The sequence below is a fragment of the Squalius cephalus genome (assembly GCF_949319135.1).
Source record: "Squalius cephalus genome assembly, chromosome: 3".
Classification (NCBI taxonomy): domain Eukaryota; kingdom Metazoa; phylum Chordata; class Actinopteri; order Cypriniformes; family Leuciscidae; genus Squalius; species Squalius cephalus.
In genome coordinates, this window is record NC_137124.1 from 12,203,481 (window position 1) to 12,217,081 (window position 13,601).

The following is a 13,601-nucleotide window of genomic DNA, read 5'->3' on the forward strand; positions in this document are numbered from 1 at the left end:
GGAGAAATTACCAAAATTATTCTGACAAATTGAATTAAATTGATGTTATAAGATCATGATGAAAATATTTGTGTCGAAGTGAACTGCTCCTCTCTGGATGTTACTGCTGTGATCTGACCTGAGCGTACAGAGACTGCTCCTGAATGACCTTTGATTTGGTCCTTCTAGTGTTCAGAGGTTTCTGACCAAAACTAATGGATGCGTAATTCATGCTGGCTTCATTCTAATATCAAGAGAGAAAAGAATCTCCAATTATGAGAGGAAAATTACACATGATGTGGCATAATATACACCAAAAGTTTTAAAAACCATGAAAAAATATATATTATCTAATATTAAATTAATAAAACAGATACATTGGTAAAGATTTGGAAAATATCTAAAATGGAAGATAATTGTGTACTTACTTGATTCTCTTGAGGTTTGGGCACTTTGGGAAATTAAAAAACAGTCTTGTCATTATAAATGGTAATTCAATTTCTACAACATTTTCCTTTACAATAAAAAATAATAATTTTATTCAGAAAGTCCTACCTTTATTCTGACCCCTGCATAGTTTTATTCCCAGAAAAACAACAAGAACAAAAAATATAATGTTTGAAACTCCAAGAGCAAGAAGAGTTGGATTCACATCACCACTCACTGAAACAAAATTAATTTGATCTTCTTAGAAAACTTCTTAGTTCGGTATCATGTACTCTAGTATATGAATCAAATGCTTTTCCAGATAGCAGATAAAGCTAAACATTTCAACAGTTAAAGCCAGACATTTGCATTTCACCTTACCTCTAAAATTGAGTTGAGTTCCTTTTCCAAACAGTATCTCTCCACATGCGGCCACAGCGCAGTAGTAAATCCCAGCATCAGAGTCACTGATGTTGCTCTTGAGGAGATTGTAGACGCAGCTCTGCGTTTGAGACTCACTGCTGTTCTTACACTGACCATTTCTCTCTCCTTTGGTGTAAAGGACTCCTTGAGAGTCTCCCAAGCTTTGTCTGAACCAGTAGACGCTGTGTTCTCCAGCACAACTCTCACTGGAGATGCTGCACTGCAAATTCACTGAATCCCCTGGATGAAGCGTGTCGATCAAGGACTGCTGAAGAGTTGTGTGTCCAGCTTTAAAAAATGACATTAAAGAAACAGAAATAGTAAGGACAAAAAATAAATAAAATAAAAATAAAATAAAATAAAAATCAGATGCCATAAATCAAACAAAGCTAAAATAACAAGCAGTGAAACTTACCTTCAAAAAATAATCTAGTGCCTGCACCCATTCCAATGTTGTAATATGATGCAATGACACAGTAATATGTTGCTGAGTCTGAAGGCTTTGTCTGTAAAATGGTCAGATTAAAATCATCATCTCCTTTGGTAACATTAAAACGACTCATTTTCTCAAAGTCCTTATTCCAGCTGGGTTGTTGATTTAAAAATAAAGACACAATTTGAATGAATCTTCCATCAGCCGTCTGTTTAAACCATGCTTTTGTCGATTGCAGAAGCGTTGAAAAGCTGCAAGTAAGATTCACATCCTCTCCAGCTCGAACTACTTTTACATCTTCCTGAACAACATCCACATTAGAGGACACATCAGAGGAGCAGACTGCAAAATCAAGAACACAATAGTAACCTTTAGAGTTGAAATTGTTAATAAAGAAATAGGTAACTTGTTTGATTAAAAAGTCATTTATGTATATTTACATATTGTTGAGGAAAGCAAAAGAATGAAGTAATATCTCATGATCAGTCGTCTTCCAAAATTATCCTCAGGCTTTGAATTCCCCTGAAAAAGCAAACGAATGAGCCACACCATCACACACGCTAAAGAATAAGGGTAGATCACTAGACGGTGTCCTTACCATGTGTCCATCTGTCTCTGCTTCAGTCAACTGAGGCACATGCGCACTTTCACCTTAACTTTTCTGCTTTCACACATTGTCGCCACATCAAAATGTCTAAAAAAAAGTCTAACCTAACCATCTTTCCATTGCTCCAAAAAAAATCTCTTATTTAGATAGATAGGTGTTATTAATACTAATGCTTAGTAAGTTGTCTTCTCTCTAAACTATGTGGTTAATGTGTTGTTTTATTGCTAATGCTTGATATGGTTTGACAAAGGGAAAAAAAGCAGGAAATAAGATGTTAAAAGAAGCATGTAACCAGAAGACAAACCTTTAAAGGGCCTCACAAGAAAGTTATGTTTTACAGATGATGAGCATCCAAATATGATCAAGTTGAACTATTATGGATTGGTGAATACATGGTTACGCATACATCTCATGCATACTAATGTCACGATATGCTGATCAGTAAACACAATGGAGAGTAGAATATATATAGTTTTTAATAAACTGAAACTCAGGAGAATACAGGAACAGGAATGAGAACCACTAAACAAAAATACCACGTTAACAAAACATTGAGGAGAACTAAGGGCTTAAACACACAAGGAGAGGTAATAAGGAAACTGAATGAACAACAGGTGAATGTAATGAGTAACCAAGGGAACAAACTGACACACACTAGAAAACACAGGTTAACAGGAACAGGGAAAACTGAAACAAACCACAATGAAATTACCTAGTTCTGGCATGAAACACTAGATGGCGCAGGCTGATAAGTCTTTGACTCATTTGGTAGTGATCACATGACTATCTACATAGCACAGCTGATTGGTTGCTGTTGCATCAGCGTCCAATGAGCTGCGGCTCAACATTCAAACAAATACCGGTGTGTTGCTGTTAGCACTAAAAGTATGCAGTGCGCTTTCAGAATAGCAGTGCGCTTTGCATCTGGAATCAACATCTAAGATAAGTGATTGATGTTTTATTCCACATCTCTGCACATATTGTGTGGTCCGGTTATTAATTCATAAATGGAGCAATCTTTACAAGTTTAAACTAGCTTTGTGCTAGAAATGTTTTAAATAGCGTCATGTCAACAGTGCTCGAGTGAATCACTGAAGCATTTAAGCAGCTGTGTTTATTGCATGCAGCAGCAGTGGTCTATTGTATGTCATTGCTGTTTTATACGCTGTTAGCATGGATATGAAAACAGTTAAAGTGATGCATTTGTGATTCAAATGGCGTTCACCATATTTAGCGGTATAACTTAAATGACATGTCCTTTTATTTCCAATAGCAATGTTTTCATTAGCTATGCTAAATGTGTGCGGTTAATTCAGATGCTTATGTGTTCGCGCCATGCTAAAAGAACAATCAATATGTTAAACTAAGCATCATGTTTATAGTCTTGTTTGTATAGTCATGTACAATTATAGTCATATTTATAGTCTTTACTAAGCATAAGTTGGAGCGCTATGCAGTTGTGTCTATGCAGCAGAAAATGGTCTATTGTTTGTATTTCTGTGAGTAAATGCTGTCTATGGATGAAAAGGTTAAAGTAAAATAAGCATTCACATTCAATGCGATTACATGTTAGCAGAAACAAACAATATTTCAAGGGTAAAGTTTCATTACCTATGCTAACATGTTTATCGAGCGTCAGAGCACGCTGTCATTCGTTATTGCTCCTAATGGCTTTTCATTTATCAAATAAGAGTATAAGGGTTATGTAATCATTATCAAATGACTTTACTGATGATACTTGCTCAGGTGGTTGCTGGGTTCCCTTTAGTCACTCCGAGTTACGTCGGATGACGACGAATGGGGTTTCGCTTAGAAAGCCTATCATCTTCGAGTATATAAAACGAGCCAATGGCAATGAAATGCCATGGGTCTGCGGAATTTGCATAGCGTAACTCCGCCCTACCCTGGGGGTATATAAGGAAGTACGCCGGCAACATGCAAATATGTTTTCGCTTCGAAGCCAAGTTGATGTACTTCACTCCACAAGCCAATCCTGAGATTCATCTCTCTTCTCTTCGAACGAGCCTCTCTCCAAGTGTTGGTGTGACAGCGAGTTCCAGCGAGTGCACATTCCCTGCTTATCTGTGCAGTGATTTGCCAGTGTTTGTGTGTTCTCTCCCTGTTCTGCTCCCTTCAGCATTTGCGGAGAAATCTCCTTTCTAAAAGAGCTTGCATTCGGCACGTCTTTTTAAAGATGCCTCGCCCGTGCACTTCTGGTTGCGGTCTATTCATTTCTGACTCTGATGGGCACAATCGCTGTCTTGTTTGTCTGGGTATTGAGCACGCTAAGGCAGCGTTTGTGGATGAGTCATGTTCCCATTGCGGGAACATGCCCATCGCACAGTTGCGGTCAAGACTCAATTACCTTCATGGTAGAGTCCCCTCATCCGCACCCCGATCTACGAGCTCCACGAGAGCTGGTACTTCGGCTGGCGGCCAGGGTGACCTGAGGGTTACGGTGTGGAACAAAGCGGCGACTATTCCACGCTCCACACCGTCCTCTAGCACCGTGCAACCCGCGAGTGTTTTGAATGAGCCCGCTGTACAGTCCTCTGACTTGCCGCGGGTCTCATTCGGCGCTCCAGAGGAAGATGTGATGTCGATCGCTGCATCACAAGGTGGGCAGGAGTCCTTGGGAAGTGAGGATTCGGCTGTGCTGCCACCTTCGGGTGTCCCAGCATTGCCCGTGTCTGATCCCGAGATGACAGCCATGCTTTCCCGGGCAGCCGCGGCCATCGGTCTTGAGTGGTCCCCGCCACCTGGTCCGGTGCGCTCGTGGCTGGACGATTGGTTTTTGGGTGCCGCCGCTGATCCTCGTCAGCGCGCTGCCCGCTGCTGCCTCCACCCAGCCGTCGGCACAGGTGCCTCAGTCTGGTCGCCGCCGAGGGCGCCCTCCTACGGCTCCCGCCCCTCCCGCACGGCCCCAGCAGCAGCCTCCATCTGGGTCGCGTCGTGGAGGACGCCGCAGGAAGGCGCCACAGCCCTCTCCCGCCCCGTGCCCCGCTAAACGCCAGGCAAAGCGGCGCTCCTGAGACGGGCTGCTCAGAGATGGCACTGAGTTCTTTTCAGGAGACGGTAGCAGGGCCGCTCCTTCCCCTGGTGGAGGGCTGGGGGAGAATCCTTGGTTTTCCCACTCCCGCTGCTCGTCCCACGACGGGCAGCACCCTAATGTGGTTAAAGAAAGAACTCACTCCCCCATCTCTGAGCACACAGAGTTCTCGGATGACAGTGCGCACCGCTCACGAGCCTCGCCACTCTCGTCCCCCTCTGTCGCCAGACCCCTGCCAGAGCACGCCCCCGTGGGACGCTGGTCCTCCCCTGGCCTCCTCTGGCAGGACGCGGCTAATGACCGTGCCCCCGCACCAGGCCGCTATGCCACCCATGCCTGGGCCGGTCATTCCACCTCGCTGCACCACCGAGGGTACGTCTGTGGTCAGCATGACCCCGCTGGTACAGTTCCTGGAAGCCTGGTTAGAGCTTCCCAGGCTGTCCCGCCGGGTCGCGAGGACCATCAGGCTCGGCTACGCGATTCAGTTCGCGCGGTCTCCTCCCCGCTTCAGGGGAGTCCGCTTCACTATGGTCGGTGGCAATGCCCCTGTCATGAGAGCGGAGGTCGCTACCTTACTGGCGAAGGGTGCGATCGAGACTGTCCCTCCAGCCGAAATGAAGTCCGGCTTCTACAGCCCCTACTTCATTGTACCGAAGAAATCCGGTGGGTCACGACCAATCCTCGACTTGCGCGTCTTGAACCGCTCCCTTCACAGGATGCCGTTCAAGATGCTCACGGCCAAACGCATTTTCGAGTGCATACGGCCGCAGGATTGGTTTGCAGCGATCGACCTGAAGGACGCCTACTTCCATGTCTCCATTCTTCCTCGACACAGACCGTTTCTACGGTTTGCTTTCGAGGGGCAGGCATACCAGTACGCGGTTCTCCCTTTCGGGCTAGCCCTGTCTCCTCGTGTCTTCACGAAGGTCGTCGAGGCAGCCCTTGTTCCCCTTCGGGAACACGGGGTTCGCATCCTGAACTATCTCGACGACTGGCTGATCCTAGCTCACTCTCGAGACCAGGTTTGCGAACACAGGGACCTAGTGCTCCGGCACCTAGCTCGTCTGGGCCTTCGGGTCAACTGGGAGAAGAGCAAACTCTGCCCCGTGCAGAGGATCTCTTTTCTCGGTATGGAAATCGACTCGGTCGCCATGTGCGCGCAGCTTACGAGCGAGCGCGTGCAGTCACTGCTGACTTGCCTTCGTCAGTTCGAGGGCAAGAGTGTGGTTCCACTGAAACTATTTCAGAGGCTCCTGGGGCATATGGCATCCGCAGCCGCAGTCACGCAGCTCGGGTTGCTTCATATGAGACCACTTCAGCTTTGGCTTCGCGATCGAGTCCCGAGGTGGGCATGGCATCACGGCACGCTCCGAGTTCCAGTGACTCCGACCTGCCGTCAGACCTTCACCCCGTGGTCGAACCTCAGTTTTCTTCGGGCCGGAGTGCCCTTGGAACGAGTTTCCAGGCATGTTGTTGTATCAACAAATGCCTCCACCACGGGTTGGGGCGCCATGTGCAATGGACATGCTGCCGCGGGCTCCTGGACAGGACCCCAGCGCCTTTGGCATGTCAATTGCCTCGAGTTGTTGGCTGTACGTCTTGCCCTGCACCGCTTCCGTGCGTTGCTCAAGGGTCAACACGTACTAGTCCGATCAGACAATACCGCGACTGCGCTCCCCCCGTATGTCACAACTCGCCCGCCACCTCCTCATATGGAGTCAGAAGCATCTGAGGTCGCTTCGAGCCATTTATATCCCGGCTTCGGCCTCTCGCTGGAGAATCGAGACTCCATCCCCCAGCTCAACTGGTGTTCTTCTAAACATCTAGAACCCACGAAATGCCCGATCAGTGTCGTGCTTTCCTTCCTGCAAGAAGGGTTGGAGCGTAGGCTGTCTCCCTCCACCCTGAAAGTGTATGTTGCCGCTATTGTTGCACATCACGACGCAGTTGATGGTAAGTCTCTGGGAAAGCACGACCTGATCATCAGGTTCCTGAGGGGAGCGAGGAGACTGAATCCTCCTCGTCCTACCCTCGTACCCTCTTGGGACCTCTCAGTGGTTTTAACTGCCCTGCAGAGTGCTCCCTTTGAGCCTCTGCAATCAGTGGAGCTTAAGTTTCTGTCAATGAAGACAGCGCTCCTGGTTGTATTGGCCTCCATCAAGAGGGTAGGGGACCTGCAGGCATTTTCGGTTGACGAAGCGTGCCTGGAATTCGGGCCGGCTAACTCTCACGTGATCCTGAGACCCCGGCCTGGATATGTGCCCAAGGTTCCCACCACACCCTTTCGAGATCAGGTGGTGAACCTGCAAGCGCTGCCCTCGGAGGAGGCAGACCCAGCCTTGGCACTGCTTTGTCCAGTACGCGCACTCCGTGCCTACGTCGACAGAACGCAGTGTTTCAGGACCTCAGACCAGCTCTTTGTCTGTTATGGTGGGAAGCTGAAGGGAAAGGCTCTCTCCAAGCAAAGGTTGTCTCACTGGATAGTGGACGCCATTGCTTTGGCATACCAGCAGCAAGGTCGACCATGCCCCCTTGGTGTGACGGCCCACTCCACTCGGAGTGTGGCATCCTCTTGGGCTCTAGCGCATGACGCCTCGCTAACAGACATCTGCAGAGCTGCAGGCTGGGCGACACCTAACACATTCGCGAGATTCTACAATCTCCGAGTGGAGCCAGTTTCTTCTCATGTACTCGCTTCAACTAGCCGGTACTAGATTCTGCTCAGGTGTCTTCGCTTGCTCGCCATTCCTCTCCACGGACGGGATACGTGCGATATTCTCCTCAGGTGAGCATAATAAGCCCTGAGTCTCCTCCAGCACTGACGACGTCAACGCCAGAGTTATGCCACCGGCAGCTTTCGCGCTTGGCTAGGTGCCTCCATGTGCATGGTTCCCCCTCTGGGTGACCCCCACATGTGTATTTCCACTGTAAGCCTCTCTGAGCATGTGTCTTTCCCTTGGCAAGCCACCTTGCCACCCCTGGGGTTGAAATATTCCACCTGTGGCTGGACACCCCAGTGATACTCCATATGCAGCCCCCCGGGGTCATATGTGTATTCCAAGTCCCCCCCTTCGGGCTGGGCATAATTGCATATTTCCACTGAGATATGCTTCCCAGTGTACCTTGGTATTCCTGTGTTAAGTAGGACTCCTTCGTCCGTGCTAGTCTCACGACAGAGCTCAGACTTACGCAGGGCACTGGAAGACAGTCGAGAGGTGGCGTGATTACACTGGGAACCCCATTCGTCGTCATCCGACGTAACTCGGAGTGTCTACGAAAGGGAACGTCTCGGTTACGTATGTAACCCTCGTTCCCTGGGTAGGGAACGGAGACGTTACGTCTCCCTGCCACTTCCGCTGTACCGCTGGAACGCCTGAGTTCAGTCTCGGCTCCTCAGCGAAGACATATCTGCATGTTGCCGGCGTACTTCCTTATATACCCCCAGGGTAGGGCGGAGTTACGCTATGCAAATTCCGCAGACCCATGGCATTTCATTGCCATTGGCTCGTTTTATATACTCGAAGATGATAGGCTTTCTAAGCGAAACCCCATTCGTCGTCATCCGACGTAACATCTCCGTTCCCTACTCAGGGAACAAGGGTTACATACGTAACCGAGACGTTCCTATCTCTATCAGCTTGCAACGTCATATCTATTGTTCACAAGAACACATAGCATGGATTTCTAGTGTTAAGCCGGTCGGCAAGGTAGTCAACAGAGATGCGCGGATGGCCTATTATTTCATCCGCAACCGCATGAAAAAACTCATCATCCGTCCGCCATCCATCCGCACCAATGTTTTTTGACCAATTTTCAAAGCCGCACCCGCCCGCCGTTCGCTGATTGTTTTAAGGTCTGTGGGTGATGCAAGGCACTGCTGACGCGAGCCGCGAGGCTAGAAAGCTCTTGCCTGTTCTAGAAAGGATACTGATCCAATGCAGCAAAGATATTTAAAGGCTAATGTCCCTACTAGTATAGCCTATTGGCTATGTTGTATACCCAGAATATCAGCAGTGAACTCCGTCTCCGATCGGCGCACAGGGACAAAAATAAATAAATAGCCTAAATAAAACGCACATCGGCAAACCTGACCTTACCTGACTAGGCTACTGTACAATTTTATCATTGTAATAAAAAAATGCATTTTGGCCTATTGCACTTTATTTTTTAGCAAAAAGAAAGAAAGCTCGAATAAAATAAGTCATTCACATTATAGGCTAATTAACTTTACGCACTGTCATGTCAGGGTGATGACTAGGACGAGCCTGTTCTGAAGACTCCCGTTAGAGCGCGTCTTTTTCAGGCAGACAGTGCAATTAATTTTATACCAGCAGGCCTAACAATCATTTGATTGGTTCAACCGCCACCCGAACAAATTTAATTAAAATATTATTTTTCATCAAGTCATCCGCCCGATCCGCGGTTTATCTGCGGAGTCCGTGGCTGTAACCGCCAACCGCACATTTCTAGTAGTCAAGGCACACATAGATAGCAAAACATGTGGTCCCATGAGGAAAAAAAGTACATATGTTTTGGCAATAGATCTGCTGTTTTGGGGGTGTTTGTTCTATCCATTCCTGTCTCCTGTCTGTGTCATCATTGTGCAGATAAATGCATATCTGCCGATGCAGCAGCTTGTTTTCTCACTCAACAGCACATGTATATTACTTGCATTGTCTATTTCTCCCATTACCCTGTGCAACTGTGTATTGTGAAAAGTTTACAAATGTGTATCAATAGTCTCTTCAGCTGTGCACAATAGCTTTATTGGCACTGGCTGTGCACATGTGTCTGTTACATGTGTTACATGTCTGTTACATGTGCAGCAGCAGCAGCAACATGTCTTACATGCTCTCAGCAATGTCTGTGAAGGTATTCGCAGTAGCAAGTCTCGGTACTTGCTCTGGAGCAGCAGCGTAGCAGATCGATTCCGCCAAGACCAAATACATTAACATTGCCAATCCATTACCATGCCAATCTCTATTTCCATACCCGTCTCCCGAGAGTTGTCATGACAGAACTTAACAGAGCCAAACATACATGTTACAACATCACTGGTCCACATTCGTGCATCGTGAGTAATGACGTACTTCTCAATGAACAAGACAGAGGGAAAATTGGATTTAAAGGTGACATTTTTATATTATGCCCCTTTTCACAAGATGTAATATAAATCTATGATGTCCCCAGAATGTGTCTGTGAAATGTCAGCTCAAAATCACCCCAGATCGTTTATTATAGCTTGTCAAATTTCCCCCTTTTTGGTTTTGAGCAAAAACTCACCTTTTGTGTGTGTCCCTTTAAATAAAAATGAGCTGCTGCTCCTCCGCCCCGTTCAGAAGAGAGCCAATCCTTTACATGAGCTTCGGATACTCTGGCAATAAACAACACGCAAATCTCACTCTTCCAAAGACCCATAAATAACCAGTAGCGAATTGCAGCCTTACAGAGAGACTCAGGAAGAGCAACTTTTAGATGCACCTGGACATTTCTGAATGGTAAGTGGATACATTTATGTAGTTGTTGTGGAGTTACATTGATTCATCTCATCGACTTTCATGTACTGTCATGTTTAACTTTTACACAAGTTGACACAGTTCCCTGTGGTCTTTATAAGACAGCTGTGACATATTTTGGTCAAATAGTTCTCAATGCTCATCTGTGCAGCCAAAAACAGAACAGTTTGCTTGCTTTGCTCAAAATTTTTTGCGTTAGAACTGGTTACACTGTTGTTGCTTGCGAAAACCAAATGGGGCGCCGTGGGTGGAAACGTACAGATTAAGGGGCAGTGATATTATAATAAGATCCCCTTCCTACATCAGAATCAGATCTCATACCAATGATCTACAATCACTAGGTGGCAGTAGAGACCATGTTGAATTCAGCATTCAGCAAGTTTTTTTTTTTACATTGTTAGCTACTGATATTTGAAGTTACATTTTCAGAGCATTTAACAATTAACTGACACTTAAATGCTTGAAATAAAGGACAGGCATTATAGATTCAAGTTCAATTTATTTTATTTTATTTTTAAATCACATTTAAAAACAGCAACCAGGCTGACCAAAGTGCTGTACAGTTAAAAAAAAGAATTCATAAAACAGACTTCAAAACATAAAAACATGAAGAAAATCAATAAACTCATTAAATAGAGTATTAATGACCAAATTATTCAAACATATTAAATGTATTGTCTTCAAATATGTTGTTGTATGCTCATGATGAAAATATTTGTGGAAGTGAAATGTTCCACTAAACCTCTGGATGTTACTGTTGTATGTGAGCATACAGAGACTGCTCCTGAATGACCTTTGATTTGGTCCTTCTAGTGTTCAGAGGTTTCTGACCAAAATTAATGGCTGCGTAATTCATGCTGGCTTCATTCTAATATCAAGAGAGAAAAGAATCTCCAATTATGAGCGGAAAAATTACACATAATGTGGCATAATGCGTTTTTAAAAACCCTGACAGAAAAATATATTATCTAATATTAAATTGATAAAACAGATACATTGATAAAATTTAGAAAAAGATCTCAAATGGAAGATAATTGTGTACTTACTTGATTCTCCTGTGGTGTGGGCACTTTGGGAAATGAAGAAACCGTCTTGTCATTAGAAATGGCAGCTGTGTTATTCAAAATTTGATATTGCATTGCCATAATAAATTAATCCTATTCAGAAAATCTTACCTTTTTTCTGACCTCTGCATAGTTTTATTCCCAGAAAAACAACAAGAGCCAAAAATATGATGTTTGAAATTCCAAGAGCAAGAAGAGTTGGATTCACATCTAAGGCAATAAAATGAAACAAATTGTATATCTTTTGCTTGGATTATTATATATTTTTTTAACATTCATTAGATCAGTTCGGTATCATTTACTCCTGTAAATGAATTAAATGCTTTTCCAGAGAGGAACGATCAAACCAAATATCTCAACATCTTAAACCAGAAATTTGCATTTCACCTTACCTCTAATACTGAGTTGAGTTCCTTTTCCAAACAGTATCTCTCCACATGCGGCCACAGCGCAGTAGTAAATCCCAGCATCAGAGTCACTGATGTTGCTCTTGAGGAGATTGTAGACGCAGCTCTGCGTTTGAGACTCACTGCTGTTCTTACACTGACCATTTCTCTCTCCTTTGGTGTAAAGGACTCCTTGAGAGTCTCCCAAGCTTTGTCTGAACCAGTAGATGCTGTGTTCTCCAGCACAACTCTCACTGAAGATGCTGCACTGCAAATTCACTGAATCCCCTGGATGAAGCGTGTCTATCAAAGACTGCTGAAGAGTTGTGTGTGCTACGGCTGCATCTTGACAAAGGGTCATAAAAGGAACTTGAAAAAGCAAGGCCAAAAGTCATCCAACACAATCCCCACAAAACATAAATAACAAGCAAGAAAATATACCTCTGACAACTAATCTAGTGCCTGCACCCATTCCAATCTTCCAGTTTGATGCGACTACACAGTAATATGTGGCTGAGTCTGAAGCCTTTGTCTGTAAAATGGTCAGATTAAAATGATCATCTCCTTTGGTAACATTAAAACGATTCATTTTCTCAAAGTCCTTATTCCAACTGGGTTGTTTATAGTGTAAAGACACAATCTTTAAAGATTTTCCTTCAGCCGTCTGTTTAAACCATGCTGTTGATTCCAGAAACTCTGAAAAGTTGCAGGTTAAGTTCACATCCTCTCCAGACTGAACTATTTTTAAATCTTGCTGAACAACATTCACTTCAGAAGTGCAGACTGCAAAAGGAAGCACACATTAGATACTTTAGAGTTGAATGTGTTATAAAGTGTAAATAGGTTGTTTATATGTTTACAAAGCATTAGTTATATTTACATATTGTTGAGGAAAGCAAAAGAATGAAGTAATATCTCATGATCAGTCGTCTTCCAAAATTATCCTCAGGCTTTGAATTCCCCTGAAAAAGCAAACGAATGAGCCACACCATCACACACGCTAAAGAATAAGGGTAGATCACTAGACGGTGTCCTTACCATGTGTCCATCTATCTCTGCTTCAGTCAACTGAGGCACATGTGCACATTCACCTTAACCTTTCTGCCGTCACACACTGTCGCCACATCAAAATGTCTAAAAAAAAATCGAACCCAACCATCTTTCCGTTGCTCCAAAAAACCTCTTTCATTTATTAGGAAGTGCTTTATAAATACTATTGCTTAGTTATCCAGTTTTTAACAACTAAAGTTGGCCTCTCTGAAAACTCTGGTTAATATGTTTTTTATTGCTACTAAAAATGCATTTAGTGGTTTGACACAGAATAAAAGCAGGAAATAAGATGTTTCAAAGAAGCATGCAACCAGAATACAATCCTTTAAGGGCCCCTTATAAAAGTCAATGTTTTAGTAGGCCTACCAATGGTGAGTGTCCAAGATATTTTAAATTAAATTAATTTCATTTAAAAATAATAATAATTTAATTTAATTCATGTTTTGAATCAATGGTTTGGCAGATGGCAGGGCATGATCAAGTTTAAAGGGGTCCTATTATGCCCTTTTACGAAGTCTTGATTTTGTTTTGGAGGTGTACTAGAATATGCTTTCATGCTTGATTGTTCAAAAAACACATTATTTTTTACTTATTTACTTATTTAACATTATTACAGCACTTCTCTCCCCAGTCTTTGGTTCCTGTTTCGATGAAGCCCCTCCTTCCGG

General features: G+C 44.4%; 2 protein-coding genes across 2 annotated transcripts; both read right to left on the reverse strand.

The window, feature by feature from the left end:
- Positions 1-76: 76 nt before the first annotated feature.
- Positions 77-1,744, reverse strand: LOC307156443 (uncharacterized protein). The gene is made up of 6 exons (XM_079867790.1): positions 1,702-1,744; positions 1,244-1,603; positions 787-1,116; positions 535-642; positions 408-430; positions 77-223 (listed from the first exon to the last, which is right to left on the reverse strand). Exons 1-6 carry the CDS (start codon positions 1,739-1,741, stop codon positions 101-103), a joined length of 984 nt encoding a protein of 327 aa, XP_079723916.1. The 5' UTR covers positions 1,742-1,744; the 3' UTR covers positions 77-100.
- Positions 1,745-10,921: 9,177 nt separating this feature from the next.
- Positions 10,922-13,016, reverse strand: LOC307156438 (uncharacterized protein). The gene is made up of 7 exons (XM_079867781.1): positions 12,922-13,016; positions 12,764-12,845; positions 12,325-12,666; positions 11,890-12,228; positions 11,609-11,707; positions 11,480-11,502; positions 10,922-11,301 (listed from the first exon to the last, which is right to left on the reverse strand). The coding sequence occupies exons 1-7, from the start codon at positions 12,922-12,924 to the stop codon at positions 11,185-11,187; spliced, it is 1,005 nt and encodes a 334-aa protein (XP_079723907.1). The 5' UTR covers positions 12,925-13,016; the 3' UTR covers positions 10,922-11,184.
- Positions 13,017-13,601: the final 585 nt, after the last annotated feature.

Coding starts and splice junctions, on each gene's coding strand:
- LOC307156438 (XM_079867781.1), bottom strand. Junction 12,229..12,324: donor CACTAGATTAGTTGTCAGAG/GTATATTTTCTT, acceptor CCCTTTGTCAAG/ATGCAGCCGTAGCACACACA. Junction 11,503..11,608: donor ATGCAGAGGTCAGAAAAAAG/GTAAGATTTTCT, acceptor CATTTCCCAAAG/TGCCCACACCACAGGAGAAT.
- LOC307156443 (XM_079867790.1), bottom strand. CDS start 1,741: ATGAGATATTACTTCATTCTTTTGCTTTCCTCAACAATAT. Junction 643..786: donor AACTCAACTCAATTTTAGAG/GTAAGGTGAAAT, acceptor ATTTTGTTTCAG/TGAGTGGTGATGTGAATCCA. Junction 224..407: donor CCAAACCTCAAGAGAATCAA/GTAAGTACACAA, acceptor TCTTGATATTAG/AATGAAGCCAGCATGAATTA.